The sequence below is a fragment of the Vicugna pacos genome, chromosome 10, assembly GCF_048564905.1.
Source record: "Vicugna pacos chromosome 10, VicPac4, whole genome shotgun sequence".
Classification (NCBI taxonomy): domain Eukaryota; kingdom Metazoa; phylum Chordata; class Mammalia; order Artiodactyla; family Camelidae; genus Vicugna; species Vicugna pacos.
In genome coordinates, this window is record NC_132996.1 from 59,004,212 (window position 1) to 59,019,900 (window position 15,689).

General features: G+C 54.4%; 1 protein-coding gene across 5 annotated transcripts in view; it reads left to right on the forward strand.

Annotated features, from left to right (window-relative positions):
- Positions 1–15,689, forward strand: part of TSPAN18 (tetraspanin 18) — a 172,690-nt gene that overhangs the window by 153,223 nt on the left and 3,778 nt on the right. For all 5 annotated transcript variants that reach the window (XM_031690590.2, XM_072969833.1, XM_031690591.2 and 2 more), the window contains 5 exons: positions 1,513–1,707; positions 8,565–8,639; positions 9,877–9,975; positions 10,529–10,711; positions 14,321–14,404. In XM_031690590.2, coding sequence (XP_031546450.1) covers positions 1,513–1,707; positions 8,565–8,639; positions 9,877–9,975; positions 10,529–10,711; positions 14,321–14,404 — 636 coding nt within the window. The remainder of the gene's footprint in view (positions 1–1,512; positions 1,708–8,564; positions 8,640–9,876; positions 9,976–10,528; positions 10,712–14,320; positions 14,405–15,689) is intronic.

The following is a 15,689-nucleotide window of genomic DNA, read 5'->3' on the forward strand; positions in this document are numbered from 1 at the left end:
CTCCTGGATGCCCTTCCCTGCCCCTAATCCTGAAGAGTAGGGAGACCCACAAACTGGAATTCTAGACCTAACTTCCAAGCTGGGGACCTGGGTGACCCTGCGCAGCCCCAGGGTCCCCACCTGACATGAGGGGCCTGACCCCCACGTTGAAGCAGAACTCTACCTGCAGTGGTTAAACCCCCAAACCTCCAACAGCCAGGAGGAAGGACGGGGGATTTCCTGGAGGTTTGTGGGGAGACCAAGGAGAGAGGCATTGCACAGCAGACACCAAAATGTAGACTCTGTCATTGGCTGTCCCTGGGTCCCTCAGGCCTCTCTGTCACACCTCTGCCCAGACTGCACCTAAAAATGTATCTCTTGCCCCAAACCAACCAACTCCTCCCTGAGCTTACAGGCCCTTCTCAGCCATGCCAGAGCTCAGCAGTTTGCTGTCTTCCCTCAGGTCCTCTCATCACACAGGAATTTCAAACTCTTCCTAACCTTCAAAATCTGATAACATCAAACTATTTCTCCTGCAATGGATCTGTTTCCAATACTTGTCTGTGCCCAGGACCAATGGAACAGATGTATATTGAACCCTCTGAGCACATTCACATCCATTCTGTCCTTTTATTCCTTGGGGCCACCTTGGGAGGTGGGAATTTATGCCTTCTTTTAACCATGAGGAAGCTAAGGCTCAGAGAGGTGAAGCTGCTTCCCTAAGGTCACACAGCTAATAAATGACACAGCCCTTTCTCTAGACTAAGCTGCCTCTCTCCAGAGATAAGTAAAGCAGAGAGAGATGGGCCAAGGAGATGAAGACATAAACAAGGCTTTCTAGGAGCGGATTTGAGAGTGGGGGAGCCCCACCTGACTGAGAGCTCCTGTTGAGGACAAAGAGGATGGCTTTTGTCTGTACTTTCCTGGCCCCTAGCATGGTGCAGGCAGAGCACAGAAGTCAGAGCATGTTCACGGAGTTGGTGAGGGTCCTTAGGGTTAGAGTCAGGGAAGCCTGTGATTCAGCCGTGGCTCTGCCATGAATTTACTGTGTGACCTTGGGCAAGTCATTAGCCCCCTATGGGACTCAGTGTGGAATCAGAGGGTTGGACTGAATGACCTCATTATCCCACATCCCTGACATTTAAGGAGAATATAAGGTGGCAGGTAAACTCTACAGAACATGGTTCTTGGCAGCCTGAGGTGGGGCGTGGGTCAGAGACTGGGCTTAGATGATGTGTGATGTGCTTCAGGTCAGGGTAAACAGGGAAATTCAAAGCAGAGGAGAGTGCTGCCAGGACATTGGCTCAGGCAACAAATGGAGTTTCCGCCCAGTTCACTGGGCCCTTGGCGCCTGCGCCCCAGGGCCTCCCGGGGAAACGTGTGTGTGTGTGTGTGTGTGTGTGTGTGTGTGTGTGTGTGTGTGTGTGTGTGTGTGTGTGTGTGTGTGTGTGTGTGTGTGTGTATGTGTGTGTTTGGTGTATCTAACCTCCGTGTCTGTTTCTCCTCTCCACTCTGGACTGGCCCGGGGAGCAGCTTGGGGGTGCCTGCCTGCTGGGCATCGGCATCTGGGTCATGGTGGACCCCACCGGCTTCCGGGAGATTGTGGCTGCCAACCCCCTGCTCATCACGGGAGCCTACATCCTCCTGGCCATGGGGGGCCTGCTTTTTCTGCTCGGCTTCCTGGGCTGCTGTGGGGCCGTCCGGGAGAACAAGTGTCTGCTGCTGTTTGTGAGTGCCCATCCCCCACTCCACCCCGGATGCCCTGGGGTGGGCAGGGGGGCCTGTGTCCACTCTGCGGGGGACTTGCCCTGAGGTCTGAGCCTAGCAGTCCATCCTCCGGGAGCGGGAGCCACACCAGCCCATCCTGACTCTGCGCTGGACCCACGCCTGCCGACTGGGCGAGCTGTTCCCAGCTTGACAGTGGTCTTGGCCCCCAGGTCTGAACAGCCAGGCTTCTCTGAGGCAGGGTCCACCGAGAGCATTGACTCACGATGCTTTTTTACCCGCTTGCTTTTAAGAACTCAAATATACAACTCCGTGGTAAAAGAGCTAAGATAGCTATTGGATAAATCATTCAGTTTTTGCATTTCCACTTGTAAAATAGAAGTGCAATGCTCTCTGAAGGTCCTTTATTCACTAAATAAATAGTCCTTGAACTGCTATTATGGGCCACATTGCTCACTAGGTACTGCATCAAGGCCCAAGGGTGGCCATCCCCTCCCTGGGGGACAGGCAGTGGGAGGCCATTGAGTCTATGAGGATGAGGCGGGCAGGCAGGCCTGGGTGCGTGTGTGCGCCCTGCTCTGTCCTGTGACTAACGATATGACCCTGGCCTAATTTCTCAGCCTCTCTGAGCTTTATCGTCTGCTCGTTAAGAGAGGGGCAACCAGCTCAGCTGTAGGTTGGAACCAGACGAAGCCAAGAGTGCATGTTCTGTTTCTCTGGTCTTCGGTATTCACACGGGCTGTGGTCCTCTGGGCCTCTGCCTGCTTCCCTGGCCTTGGTGACAGGGCTCCTTCCCCTACAAGGTCCTGTGCTCTGTGGGCCAGGAAAACTGGATTGAGCGCTGTCCTGCTGCAGGGTAAGCTAAAAACAGCCCAGCTTAGAAAAGTGTGCGTGTAGATGGGCCAACTTGCAGGCATTCCTCATGGGTGAGCGGCTGGGGGGCAGGAGTTATGTGATGGGGAGACTTGGGCTGGTCAGTGACGTGGGCTTGTCAGCCGGAGGACTTCCTTAAAAGGGGCCTGTCCACTCCTACCGATGAGCCAGAACTAGTGGCTTGGGGAGGCAGAGATCTGGCACAATGCCTCCTCTCCAGATTAGAACAGACGGCTCAGCCCCCACTTGTGTCACAGAAAGTGAAATCAGCTGTGAAATGTGTGACACGGGAGCCCTGGGTCCCTCTGGCCTTGGGCAGCTGCCTAAATACTGCAAACTTTTCATCTGGAGAGAAACAAAGAAACCTGTGGGCGCCCCCTGGTGGAGGGCTCTGTACCACGTCGGATGGTGCTTGGAAAAGTCTGGGCTTGGGGAGCCCTGGGGACTTGGAAAGGAGCTGAGTCTGGGACCCAGGACACACCAAACCTCCCTTCCCCCAACACCCCCTTGCACCTTGGCCCCCGGGGCTCATCCATCATTAATGGGCTCATCTCTGAAGCCAAGACAGGAAACCAGGCTAGGGCTCTGGGCCAGAAGCAGACTGGGGCTCTGGCCCAGCTAAATGGCTCTCTCTGAGCCTGCCCCTGGATGAGGACATCACTGAGACCCAGGGGCAGGAGGAGGCTTGCCCCAAGACCCTGGAGAGAGAGTTAAGTCCTGGCTGTGACCTCCCGGCTCACGGAACCTTAATGTCGCCCCTTCCCACCCCTCCCTTCTGCCTTCTTCCTCGGTTTTGTCTCTTCAGTCCATGTGTCTCCCTTTCTTTTATCGCTCTTTCTCTGCCTCTGTCTCCCTGTCTCTCTCTGCCTTTCTCTTGATCGCTTGTTTTCGCTTCCTGCTGCCTTTCCTGATCTTCTTCTGAACCTGACTTGCCTCTACTCCTCTCTCCCTGCCTCTCCTTTTACTGCCCCCTCCACCCTCTTCTCCTCCCCGCCCCTCCCCACCCCTTCCCTCCCTCTCCCCTCCCCCAGCACACACAGGCCTGAGGTCACAGTGCAGGGCAAAGGCAGGGGACTCTTGGACCCAGGTCTCCTGTCTCTCAGACAGGGCTGGCCCAGGGGCTCCTAATCTGGAACGGACTCAAGTGGTCCCAAACGCACCTAAAATTACATGCAAAACATTACATCAGGGCCTCTGTGTGTGTGCCTGTACACGTGTGTTGTATGTGTGTGTGGTATGTGTGCATGCGTGTTTTTGGAGCCACTACAGCTTCTGGAAGGTTTTCAGAAAGAGTCATGACCAAAGAAATAAAAAGGACCACTTTCCCCTCCAACCTGACTGGCTGTGGGGTGGTTCCAGCTGAAGAGAGGCACCAAGTCTCACCCTTCCTAGCCACTGGGTTCCTCTGAGAAGCCTGAGATGCCTCCTCCACCATCGGGGAGGGAGAGAGGACTTGTCCTGAGAGAGGCCAGGTGGGAGCGACTTTAGCCACCTCTGGAGCCATGGCTCAAAGACCTGCCACAAAGGAGGCCTGGGAACAGAGTTAGCTGGGCGTCCCCTCCCCCTGCTCTGAGGCTAAACCCTGTGGTGTCCTGGTGACCCTTAGCCCAGGGACAATGAGCCTAATATCCACGTCACCCTATGATCAACTTTTCTGAAGACATTTTCCAAACACTCTCGTTGATCAATGTTGCAGTACTTTCTTGTACAATAGGACAATTTTAGCCTGTTACTGACATTTGTGGCATCCCCTTTTTCCTGGTTGCTTACCTATGAGCAGTTCAAGGAATGTTTTTAGCCCATTTATTTAAAGATTCACAGTTTTAAAATATTTTATAACAAAAACATGCTAAATTGGAAAAGAGAACAGCAAAAAGAGACGAGTGTAATTTGAAAGTGATAAAAGAGCTGAATTGCTCACAAAGTATGTACATTTGGTAAATATTTATTAGAAATGAGAACTAAAAGCAGACGTGCTGTAGGCAGATAGGTTAGAAAAGTCTAGAAATGCTCACGAGTAGGCAAAATAGCAGTTTCTTACCCCTCTGTTAATTCTCCCATCCTAAAGCAAAGTGTTGTAAATCTGATGTTCAGGAACTACTGGCGAATGTGTCCTTAGGCAAATGGGATGAGGTCAGATTAACTCGAGGCGAACAAACTCTGGGAAAGGCCCCGGTTAGGGGGAGCCCCAGAAAGCATCAGGACAAGCTCTACGGCGGGGCACAGGGGGATCCCCTCTAAATAACCAGTAGTAGCCCTGTTAAGCAGGAGGAAATTATTTCATGCCGGAGAAGTTGGCAGAAGCAACACTTACTGATGTTGGCCCCACAGCCCTGCACTTTCCTTCAGGCGACTCACACTCAAGTCACCCCTGGGTCCCTGTGCTTGAGGGGCCCTGCTCCAGGTGGGAGCAATGGCCAGGAGATCTGCAGACTCCCTTCCTCTGGGGAAGCCCGCTTTCCCCATCAATGAGTTGCCAGGTTCATTCTTAAATTTCGTCTCATGAATCTTATGCTTTGAAAAGATTCCTGAATCATGACTCTTGGTTCAATGGAAACTCCATGAGGATGGGGACCCCATCTGCCTTGTGTGGATTTGTTTGCTGGTCCCTAGCACAGTACCTGGCACAGAGTAGGTGCTCAATAAACAGCCCTGGAATGAAGGAACAGAGAGAAGGTAGTCTCAGAAGTATGGATAAAAGCAGGGGCTTTGGAGTCAGAAAAGTCTGATTCTAATCCCTGCTCTGCCACTTCCTGGCTGTGTGACCTGAGGCCAGTTACTTAGCCTCTCTGAACTTCAGAGTCCTCATATGTAAAATGAAGATAATAACACTTCCTTCCCAACCATAGTGTTGTAATCATGGTTCAGTAAGAAAATGTGTGTCTTACTTAACTCTGTTCCTGGCGCAGATAAGCATTTGAAAAACGTGGAACTAAAGGAATTGGCATTGATCCACAAGGGACCTCACAGGCCATCTGAAAGTCTTAAGACCTGGAAGCTCTTATGGGTTCAGGATAACATGGTGTTGGGAGGCTGTGTTCTGGAAGCAAAGTTCCCACGTTCATCCCAGCGGTACCACTTACCAGCTGGGCCAGCTTGGTCAAGTTCTCCCCTCTCAGGGTCCCAGTTTCCTCATCAGTAAAGCAGAGGTGCTGATGATCACAGCATCTGCCTCCCCAGGCGCCCAGAGGGTTCAAATCCATGTAAGATCCACAGCACTTAGGTGTTCAGCGCTCAATAGGTGGTAGCTATTGTTCTTCTGGAGAACGCCCACGCCAGCACTTGTCTTCAGGAAGGCCGTGGTTCCTCTTGGTTCTGAGCCACCATCTGAGCAGTTTTCACGTCGTGCCAGTCTTGTGCACAGCACTTCAGCTGCATCATCTCGCTGAAGTGGTGCTAAGTCCCCTGGAAAGTGCACGCACGCTCCCAGAGTGACAAGCATGCGGAGTTCACGAGTTCTGTCTCATCCATAGTTTATAACTGTGTAAGCCGCGATCGATAGCCAGAGACAGCTCAATCACATTGCCAGGGTGGAAACCATGTCTGAGGCTGCTCTTTGCCAGCCTGAGGACCGCCAGCAACTCCACTGAGAGGGCAGAGGGCAGGGTGGGGCTCCGTGGAGGCCACATGAAATAGAACGCTGTGACCACCCATCACTAGCCAAACGGAGGTGCCAGGAGCCCTGCCATGGGCCTCGCCCACTGCCATGGGGATGAGAGGCTGCAGGGATGGGGGACATACCTCTCAGCCCAAAGGCCAGCTGGTTGAAGTGGAGTGGGGCTGGGGCTGGCCAAGTGGAATGCAAGTATCGTGGCCACAGGCAGCCTGCCTGGGTACAGGAAGCCTTCTGTCACTCTCCTCCCTGGTTGGGGAGCTCTGCCTCCCACCCTCAGTCCAAGGTCACCACACACAGCTGACTGCAGCAAGGTTGCCCCTGACCTGTCAACCAGAGCCCCAGAGTTCAGCAGAGCCACTGCCGGGCCAGTACTGAACCTCGCTCTTCAGCAGAGAAAGAGAGGGGGTAGTGTGGTGCTCTGAGAAGAGCTGGATTAAGAGGACAGGATTTGCTCTCAAATTTTCGAACTGCGCCCCTTTGGAAGGAAAAGTCAGTTTCCTTCTCTGGGGGCTAAAGAGAAAAGAGACTGTGGAACAGGCTTCAGGTTCTGATGCCAAGCAAACCTCTATGAGACCAGAGACCATGAGCTTGAACCGGAGGAGACCCCCTGACCCTGCGGCTGAGGGGTGAACGATGCATGCCTTGTGCCAGCTGATCAATTGAGGCCAGGGACTCTCCTGGGGTTTGGGCATTTAAAAAACAAAACAGCCACCTGGCAAGTCCAGGAGATGTCCAGATCATGGACAGATCAACTTGACATCCATGCTAAGCTCTCCCCGGTAGTGATCACCCCATAGCCCAAGGAGTTTAGAGAAACCTCAGGACCTCTACGGGGCAGCCGCTGTTAGTGCTGAAAAGTCAGGGAGGGAATATGACTGGAGTCTTTCTAGGACAAGGATAAAGTGACAGAAACCTGAGAGGATGAGATACAATCCAGGAGAGAGGTCCGAGGGCATCGTCAACACCCTACGTGTCTATGAGGAACCCGGAGCGGAGTGTGCACCAGAGCCCGGCTCTGGAGGCCGAGGAAGGAGCTGCACGTGAGCTGGCTCCTGGGCTCCTAGTCCATGTGCGAGAGCCTCAGCGACAAGCTCTGCTCATCCTCGTTGATGACCCGCGGAACACACATCCGCTACTTCATTATTCCCACGGTGACCCTGGGAAGTGGGTGTTGTTATCCCCATTTCACTGATGAGGAAACTGAGGCTTGAAGGGGTTTGAGCAATTGTCTCAGGTCACAAAATGAGGCAGGGTGGGCTGAGGTGTCCCCACGCCAAGCCCGGGACCCCTCGCCTCCTTCCAGCCCAGGCATGTGCAGTGTGGGCTGGCAGTTCCAAGGACTGTGACCCAAGCTGGTCTCCATGTGCACCCTGCTGGTGGCCTCCAGGTGACATGACCAGTGCCTGAAGGGTAGCAGAGAGCAAGGTCATTATGGTGAGTTGGTCTCTTATGGATTCATTCACTCATCTGATAGCCGTGTACCGACACCTGTGCTGTCCAGGCGTCGGGAACGCAGCATGCTGAGTCACAGCCTCTGTGCTGATGGTAGTGATGTCGTGGGGGCACAGCAGCTGCCTTGCGACACCTCTGCAGGGCACAGTGATGTTGGGGAGCCAGGAAGGAGCTGGGGCCAAACTGGGTCTGGAAAATGAGGAGCTGGCAAGGAAGGGTGGGGGCTTTCTCAGCAGAGGGAGCACAGCCTGCGGACCCTGAGGCCAGAGGCATCATGGTTAATTTGGGCAACACTGAGAAATGCAGTGAGTAGAGCGGGGTGGGGGGGGCTGTTAGTTTCCAAACTCCCAGCCCCCAGGTTCTCGGATTTTGATAGACAAGCCACCTTTCCTCCAATCTTGCTCCTTTACTGCAGCTGAAGGTTAACATCACCTCCTGCTTCCCACAAAAATGAAAGGCAGCCGGGCAGGCAGAGGTGGCCCTGGGGCTAGTGGCAGGGGATAGGGGGTCAGGGGAAGCCAATTAGGGATCCCCAAGTACCTCAGGATTCCTACTGCTTGGACAGTCCACCTGGAAGGGCCCCAAACAGGTTTCGACATTGATCTCCTTCCAGGACTGCCAAGTAGGGTTGTTCAGACTGTGCACTGCCCAATGGGCTTTATCCGAGGGGTGCCATTTGCACAGAAGGCATATTTATATGTTTACTTTTTCCATATTTATATTGTAACCTTGTCAAAGATGGATTGTTGATGTGCTTATTATGAAAAATGTCTGGCTTATGGCAGTTAAGTTCCATAATCTTACAAAATCAGTACATAGTGTCAATTGTGTGACAGATGAAAGGGTGTCTTGGCGAGCAGTCACCTGCCCCCTTCCTGCCTGCCCTTGGGGCTCACAAGCTGCCCCCTTCTCTCTGCAGTTCTTCCTGTTCATCCTGATCATCTTCTTGGCAGAGCTCTCGGCGGCCATCCTGGCCTTCATCTTCAGGGAAAATGTACGTACTGGACCCGGTGTATCCCTGGCCCCTGCTTCCAGGGAGAGGTCGGTGGCCATTCATGGCCAGCTCCTCCCTCCTCAAAGGGTCTCACAGAATCAGAAGCCTCCCATCCAGCAACTGCAGCCTAAACCATGACCGATCGCCCCAGCGAGGCCCCGCAGCCCAGAGAGACCCCAGCAAGCCTCTTCTTGCAAAGGCTTTTCCAGAAGGCCAAAGTCAGAGAAACTTTAAGGGTCTCTGCTCTTCCAAAGCATCCGTTGCAACTCCACATCTGGTTCCAGAATCTTCCATTCCACATTTTGCCCAGCAATAAATCACTGGACAGTCTGGGGAATAGTCAGAGAGGCTGTCCCCCAAGTACAGAATGTGTGATGTGCAGGACAGGGCAGAGAAGTCTCAGATTAGGCCCTGGTAAGTGTCCAACTTGGGCAACTTGCCCCCATAGTTCATCTTATCCCAGAGAGATGAGATCCAGCCACGTGGGACTCCAGCTCCCTCCCCTGAGTCTGTCTGAGCCAAACCTCACAAGCAAAGGGGGCCTGGAAACTAACAGAGGACAGGGAGGAAGGGCCAGGGGGCCAGAGACACCAGCTGGCCTGGGAGGTGAGCAGGCGAAGACACAGGGGAGGAGGGGACAGCAGCCTGTGGGCAGAGAGTGGTGCCTGGACGGTCTCCCTCTGCTGGGCACCAGCCCCACCCGGGGCCCTGCCCTTTCCCTGCAGCACGGAGGAGGGTGGTCAGACCTTCAGGGAATATCTTGAGGGGAGCAATGACTTCCGGGGACATCTCTGGAAACGGTGGATGTGCAGAGACCACCTCTGCACACCACAGCTTCTTCAGGGCCTGGGACCCAGCGCATCCGCTCAGCTCTGTCTGAGAAACAGCTCAGGGTGGAAGGGGTGGCACAAGGGGTGAGCCCCCGACCCTGGATACGCCTTCCCTCTGAGAAGAGTGCAGGGCCAGTGGAGGTTCCCAGGCTGCCCTGGCCTCGGGCTTGCTGAGGGCTGTGTGGGTAGACTTCCTTTTCACGTTGGGGATCTGACGATGCAGGGAGGCACAGGCCCGGGAAGTAGGGGGTATGGGCCCCTCACCCCAAGTTCAGGAGGAGGATCCCTGACACCAGGGCCCAGAGGCCTTCCCTCTCCCTCCGGAAAAGCAGATCAAGGGAGAGGCCAGGGAGCGGGGCTGCACCAAACTGCCCTGAATCTCAGCCGGCCCCTCCCTCTGCCTCTAGCTCACCCGCGAGTTCTTCACCAAGGAGCTCACCAAGCACTACCAGGGCAACAACGACACAGATGTCTTCTCTGCCACCTGGAACTCTGTCATGATCACAGTGAGTGGCCCCAGGGACGCCGTGAGCATTCAGAGCCCTGATCCCAGTGCAGCCAGTGTCTGGTCCTCAGAGCCCGCCTTGATCATGTGCCCATGCAGACATTAATAATCAATCAGGCACTGATCCACCAAGCCCAGACCCAGCCTCAGCACCGGCATCTGCACAGCATCCCGGGCAGCCAGTGCCCGAAGATCACAGTCCAAACTCAGGGTGAAACCTGTTTGTTATCCCTAACTTGAGTCCTCAAGCAGTTGTAACTGTCATCAAGGATAGTAATCATAGCAACTATTTACTGAGTGCTGACTAAGTGCCTGGTGAAGTAGGAATTGTTACCACCACCCTCATTTTACAGATGAGGACACTAGAGGCTCAGAAAAGCTAAGTGACTTTCCCAGGGTCACACAGGAGGAGTAGGTGGAGCCAAGCCCACACCTGGGTCTTGACTCCGCTCCACCAAGCTGCCTCACAGTGGCCTTTGGAGAGTCTGTCTGTCTGTCTCTGCATCCCTGTACCTGGGTCCAGCTCCCATCCACCCTTTTCTTTGCTCTCCTAGTTTGGTTGCTGTGGGGTCAATGGGCCTGAAGACTTTAAATATGCATCAGTTTTCCGACTCCTGACTTTGGACAGTGACGAGGTGCCAGAGGCCTGTTGCCGGAGAGAACCCCAGAGTCGGGATGGGATCCTGCTGAGCAGGGAGGACTGCCTCCTGGGAAGGGACCTGTTCCTGAACAAGCAGGTACCAGGCCCTGCTCCTCCCTGGCAGGGGGAACCAGTCCATCTGGACTCAGGTGGCCAGAGCTGGGTGGGTAGCCACATGGGCCCAGAGGGTCTGAGGGCACTCGGGGAATCCCATGGAAGTGTTGGCTGTGATATGGGGGCTGATGAAGGCTCCATCCCTACCCCTGAGATCCAACCAAAGTGGGGAAAGGAGGAGGGTGGCAGACAGTCCTGTGAAGCCACGGGCCAGAGGAGTGGGCATTTTGGCTGGGCTTAAAGGGTGAGTAGGAGTTTTCCAGTGTTCCACATAGAACACTCCCTGAGTAGTAATACAGGCAACACAGGTCTCAGGGGCCAGAACCAGAACTACACAGTGGGGGCTCCTCCTCAGCCGTGCACTTTATTTGGGGGGAAGCTCATATGTGCCACGTGTGAGCGCCTCCAGACCCCAAGGGAGCAAGGCTTCCCTGACCATATCCTCCAAGGTCAGGGGAGCTCCTTGACTTCTTGGCTTCTTTTACAACCCAAGGATTTCATTTCAAACTCAGAAGAAGCCCGTTCCCTTCCTGCGTGTGCCATCTCTGGGGGACACCAGGGCCACCCCTGCTTTGCCCCCTCCGTGAGACAGACCTTGCCCCTGGACTTGATCCCTCTGGTCCCCATGCCCCTCGGGTGTGTGTATAAGACCAGACTAGTCGGGGCAGCGGGGGGAGAATGAGGTGAACTGAACCCTATGCCCCTCATTTAAGTAGGCCTTTAATGAGGATCTCGTGGCAGAGTTTCAGATGCAGAGGACCCAGTTGGAGTCAGCAGACAAGGCCCCTGTTTCCTGTGGGGCTCACAGTCTAGTTAGAGGGAGCAGATGATAAGCAAGAAGCAAATAAGTAATAACTTCACGTGAAGCAATAACTTCACATGAAGTCATAATGTCACTATAAGGAAAACTGCCTGAGGGGCTAGGCGGGACTGGGGTGGGGTGGGGTGGGGTGGGAGCAGGGCTCCAGGCAGGCCTCTGAGAGTCCCAAGGAGGACAGCCGGGCTGGGCCTGACCCTGGCCCTCTGGGGAGGCTGTTTCCAGCCTCAGCTTTGCCTCATGAACTCAGCACTCCCTTCCCCCGCACCTGCCCACGTCATGTCAAAGGATTCACAAGGCCCTGGGAGCCATATTCCTCTGCCCCTTACAGTCCTGCCTCCCTGTATTCCTGTACTGGGAGAAAGAAACTTAAACAAAGAGACAAAGGTCCTGGGATCAGGCCGCTGTGAGCTTGGGGCAGGGACGGCCGCCCCAGGGGTTAGGTCCCAGCCCTGAGGAGAGGCTGCAGGACGTGGGGGAAGTTTCAGGCTGTGAGGTCAGCCAGGTCTGGGCTGTGAACAGCTGTGTCACCTTGGCCCAGACACACTCTCTAGCCCTCAGATTCCCGATACAGAGGCAGAGACTGCTGTCTGTCCCCAGGCTCAGGTCATGATTCTTCTTTGGAAAGGGGATTTATAAGACACCATGACCACCAGATAAAGGCTGCCCTTCCCTGCCTCCCTTGCAGCTGGGCCACATGACCAAGTTCTAGCCAAAGGGTGGTGAGCAGAAGTGATCTGTGCAGCTGAGTCATGTCCTTAAGAGAAAGCGCTGTGCCCGCCCCTAGCTAGTGGTGACAGCCATCTCAGTACTTGCAGAGGTGGGTGACCCCTTAGAATGTCAGAGCATCAAGATAGAAGGAGCCTGGGCCACGGACAACCCCATGGAGCAGAGCGGCCAGCACAGCTCCGGAGGCGATAAAGACAGACTTCTAACTTGAAGAAGCTGCCGTTAGGACTACCTGCTGCCCACAGCCAAACCTGCCCCAATATCCTAAACCTGCCCTAATGTCCTAAGGCCACTTGTGAATTGTTCAGGGAGGCTTCTCACGGGCCCCGTTCTTTTAGGGCTGCATCCTGACATACTTCCTGTTTCTGGATTCATCCTCCGTTGTGATGCTTCCTTCCCACTCCTGGGCATGGCCTTGAAGTCGAAGCTCATCAGACAGGTCCCTGTGCAGCTCCATTAGTTCTTTACAATGACTCTTCCCCGTTCCTCATGAGGCTTATCAGAGATTGACTTTTGCGATTCCTTTTCTGAGACACTGACATCCACCCCTCCTGAGTATTCTTCCCTTTTAAAAGCCTCTGCCAAGAGACTCTATCTGTTTTTTCTCCAAAGCTCATTTGAAGTCCAGGATGCATGTTTTGACTTTGCCTCACATCCCCATCACAGTCTTGAGTCAGGGAGCAATATGTTTGATTCCCAGTAACTAAAATCCCAACTAAAGGGGATTAAGAAAATGCTTTTGTGTTTCACACATGTTAAGACTTCTGGAAGACAGTGGCTTCTCACATGTATCAGTGGCTCTGTCATGTCAGTCAAGGCCCAGTCTCTGTGATCCCTGTGGCCTTTCCTTGTGTTTAGCACTTCATGGTGGCAAAATGGCTGCCATGGTTCCAGACATCCAACTCATGTTCAGGACAGAAAGAAGGTAAAGGGTAACACCAGTTTCTTTCCCAGAAAGCCCCAGTAGACCTCTGCCTAGTTTTCACTGGCCAGCACTCGGTCACCTGGCTGTCAGGAGTTAGGGCAGAGGCACTTGTCTGTAGTGTTGAGTTAGTCCACCAGCCCTATTTACCACTGAACTCCAATGAAAGGAAGGTAGGTCCTCTGGCTACACCCAAAGAATATGCGGGTTCTCATAAAAGAAAATTCTCCCCCTTTAAAAATACATTTCATTCAAGGCAACTATCCTGCAGCAGTCTCTGGTCAGCATGTGCAGGTGGAGGGAGACGGTCATGAAGATGACCAAGGCGTGAGGTGTTCAGCGTCAGATGGGGTAGCAGTCACCTGCTGGCAGCTCCTGGCTCTGTTCTTGCTGGCGTGCATGAGCACTTGCCATCTCTACCCACCCTGCTTTCACTCTCCCACTGACTCCATCTCTGTCTCAGTCTGTATCTCCTGAGGACTGCTTGAGAAAGCAGTAATAGCAGAGGAATTCAATCCATTTAGAAGGGGCCCTGTGAGAGCTGGGCTAGTCCGGGAAGTCTCCCTGGAGGAGGTTAGATATTTGCTGGGTCTTGAAGAATCCTCTGTGTTTCCTTAGGGCAGAGGCTGCAAACCAAAATCCTTCAGCTGCAAGGCAGGAAATGAGAATGAGTAGAGAGGGTGGGTGTGGAATGACAGGGAATGATCGGACAGTGGACCCCCAGGGAGCACTTGTCCCATCTGACAGGTACTGCCACAGAGAAATGATAGCCTACCTTGCTGGATCTTCTGATTTTTTTGAGAGCAGCAGGGAGTCCAGATATTTATAGGAAATTTCCCAATATTCCAATCACTGTGGCAGACACACAGAAAGGGTCTGTGGCTGATTCAGTGGCAGTCAGACGCAGTTTTCAGCTCTGCCTGCGGGCCTGGAGGGTCTTTGGTGTAATGCTGCAAAGTTGCTGCATTTATGGGCCTCCTGCTTCCCACCAAACTGTCCCAACAGCGGTATAGCAGGGTAGGCTTGCTGCTGCCTGGGCTTTGGGGCCACGGGCCAGTTCCCAGGCTTCACACCTGGTCCTAAGGCTGGCTCCTGACCTCACACTGTTCCTTCTTCCCTGCCAGGGCTGTTACACGGTGATCCTCAATGCCTTCGAAACCTATGTCTACCTGGCCGGAGCCCTCGCCATAGGGGTGCTGGCCATCGAGGTGAGTAAAGACCCCACTTCTGCAGCTCCCCAGAAGCAAAATGCCCACACGAGGTCTGGGGCAAATCCCTCACAGCCCACACCCCCAGCCTACCTTTGTCTCCAGGTCCTTAACGCAGGACTCAGTGGGTCTCCCACTGCAGGACTATGGGGTGGTAAGCCCGGCCGTGCCTGTCTGCTGCCTGAGAGTCACCATGGGACCCTGGACACATCTGAGCACGTCTCTAGGCAGTGCGGATGGTCAGGCCCTGAGAGTCACTCCACCCACCCGCTACATCCCGCCCAAGGTCCAGAGTGAACTGAAGGATGGACACAGCTGATTTGAGACAGGGGCTTCAGCCTGTGCTTCTAGATCAAGCCCTCTCTCTGTGGGGTGTTCAGGGCCTGTGGGGCCTTGTTAATCTCACAAGAGCAGTTTTAGACCCAGCAGTGAAGACCAGGAGCGCACTGACCCCTCAGCCCCCTCAAAAGGAAGGCAGCTGCAGACTGGCACAGCCACCACTAGGTGGCGCTTCAGTCATCGGGCCGAGCTGCCCTCTTCCTTCTACCCCACTCTCCGGGGTCTCAAATCCGCTGCTCTGGGAGGTTGGACGGACAGCTTGCCCTATGCCCGCCCATCTGAAGAAAGGGGTGTACCCGGGCCTGGGCGGGCGGGAAATAAAGTCAGGCAGCCGGATCCTCAGCCTCCCCCTCCCACCTGGCACTGTAAACGTGGCCTAGCTTAATTTCTTACTGTGTCCTACAGCCGTGCTTAGAGCGGTTTTGTGGAAGCTATTGAGGATGGAGGAGAGGGAGGGGTCATTTATTCAGTCATTCATCAAGCAAAGACTGAACCCCAACTGTGTGCCAGCGCTGTTCTAGGTGGTCAAGCCCTCTCCTGGGAGGAAACAATGAACAGGAAACGTCACTCTGGGCCAGACCCTCGGGAAATCGCAGGTGTGGGTCCCCTGCAGGAAGAACCTGGGCTTTTAGAGTTCGACTCCCAGCTCTGCCTCTCCCTACACACAGGACACCTGAGCCACAGCTTCCTTATCGGCAAAATGGGGCTAAAAGCCTGCCCCTAGGGCACTGTGGGGATTACAGGTGATGAGGACTTCTGCCCGGCGCATGGTAGGGGCTCATTAAGCAGTGTCTGCGTCCCTGATCCACTGTCTTCACACCCGGACCGCAAGCCCAGCTGTGGCCCCTGTGGGAGGCAGAACCCTGCTCTGAGACAGGGACCTTTACCATGTGCCTTGCCTCCCCCGCTCCACTGCCCCTCCTGGAGATTCAACTAGGAGCCTGTG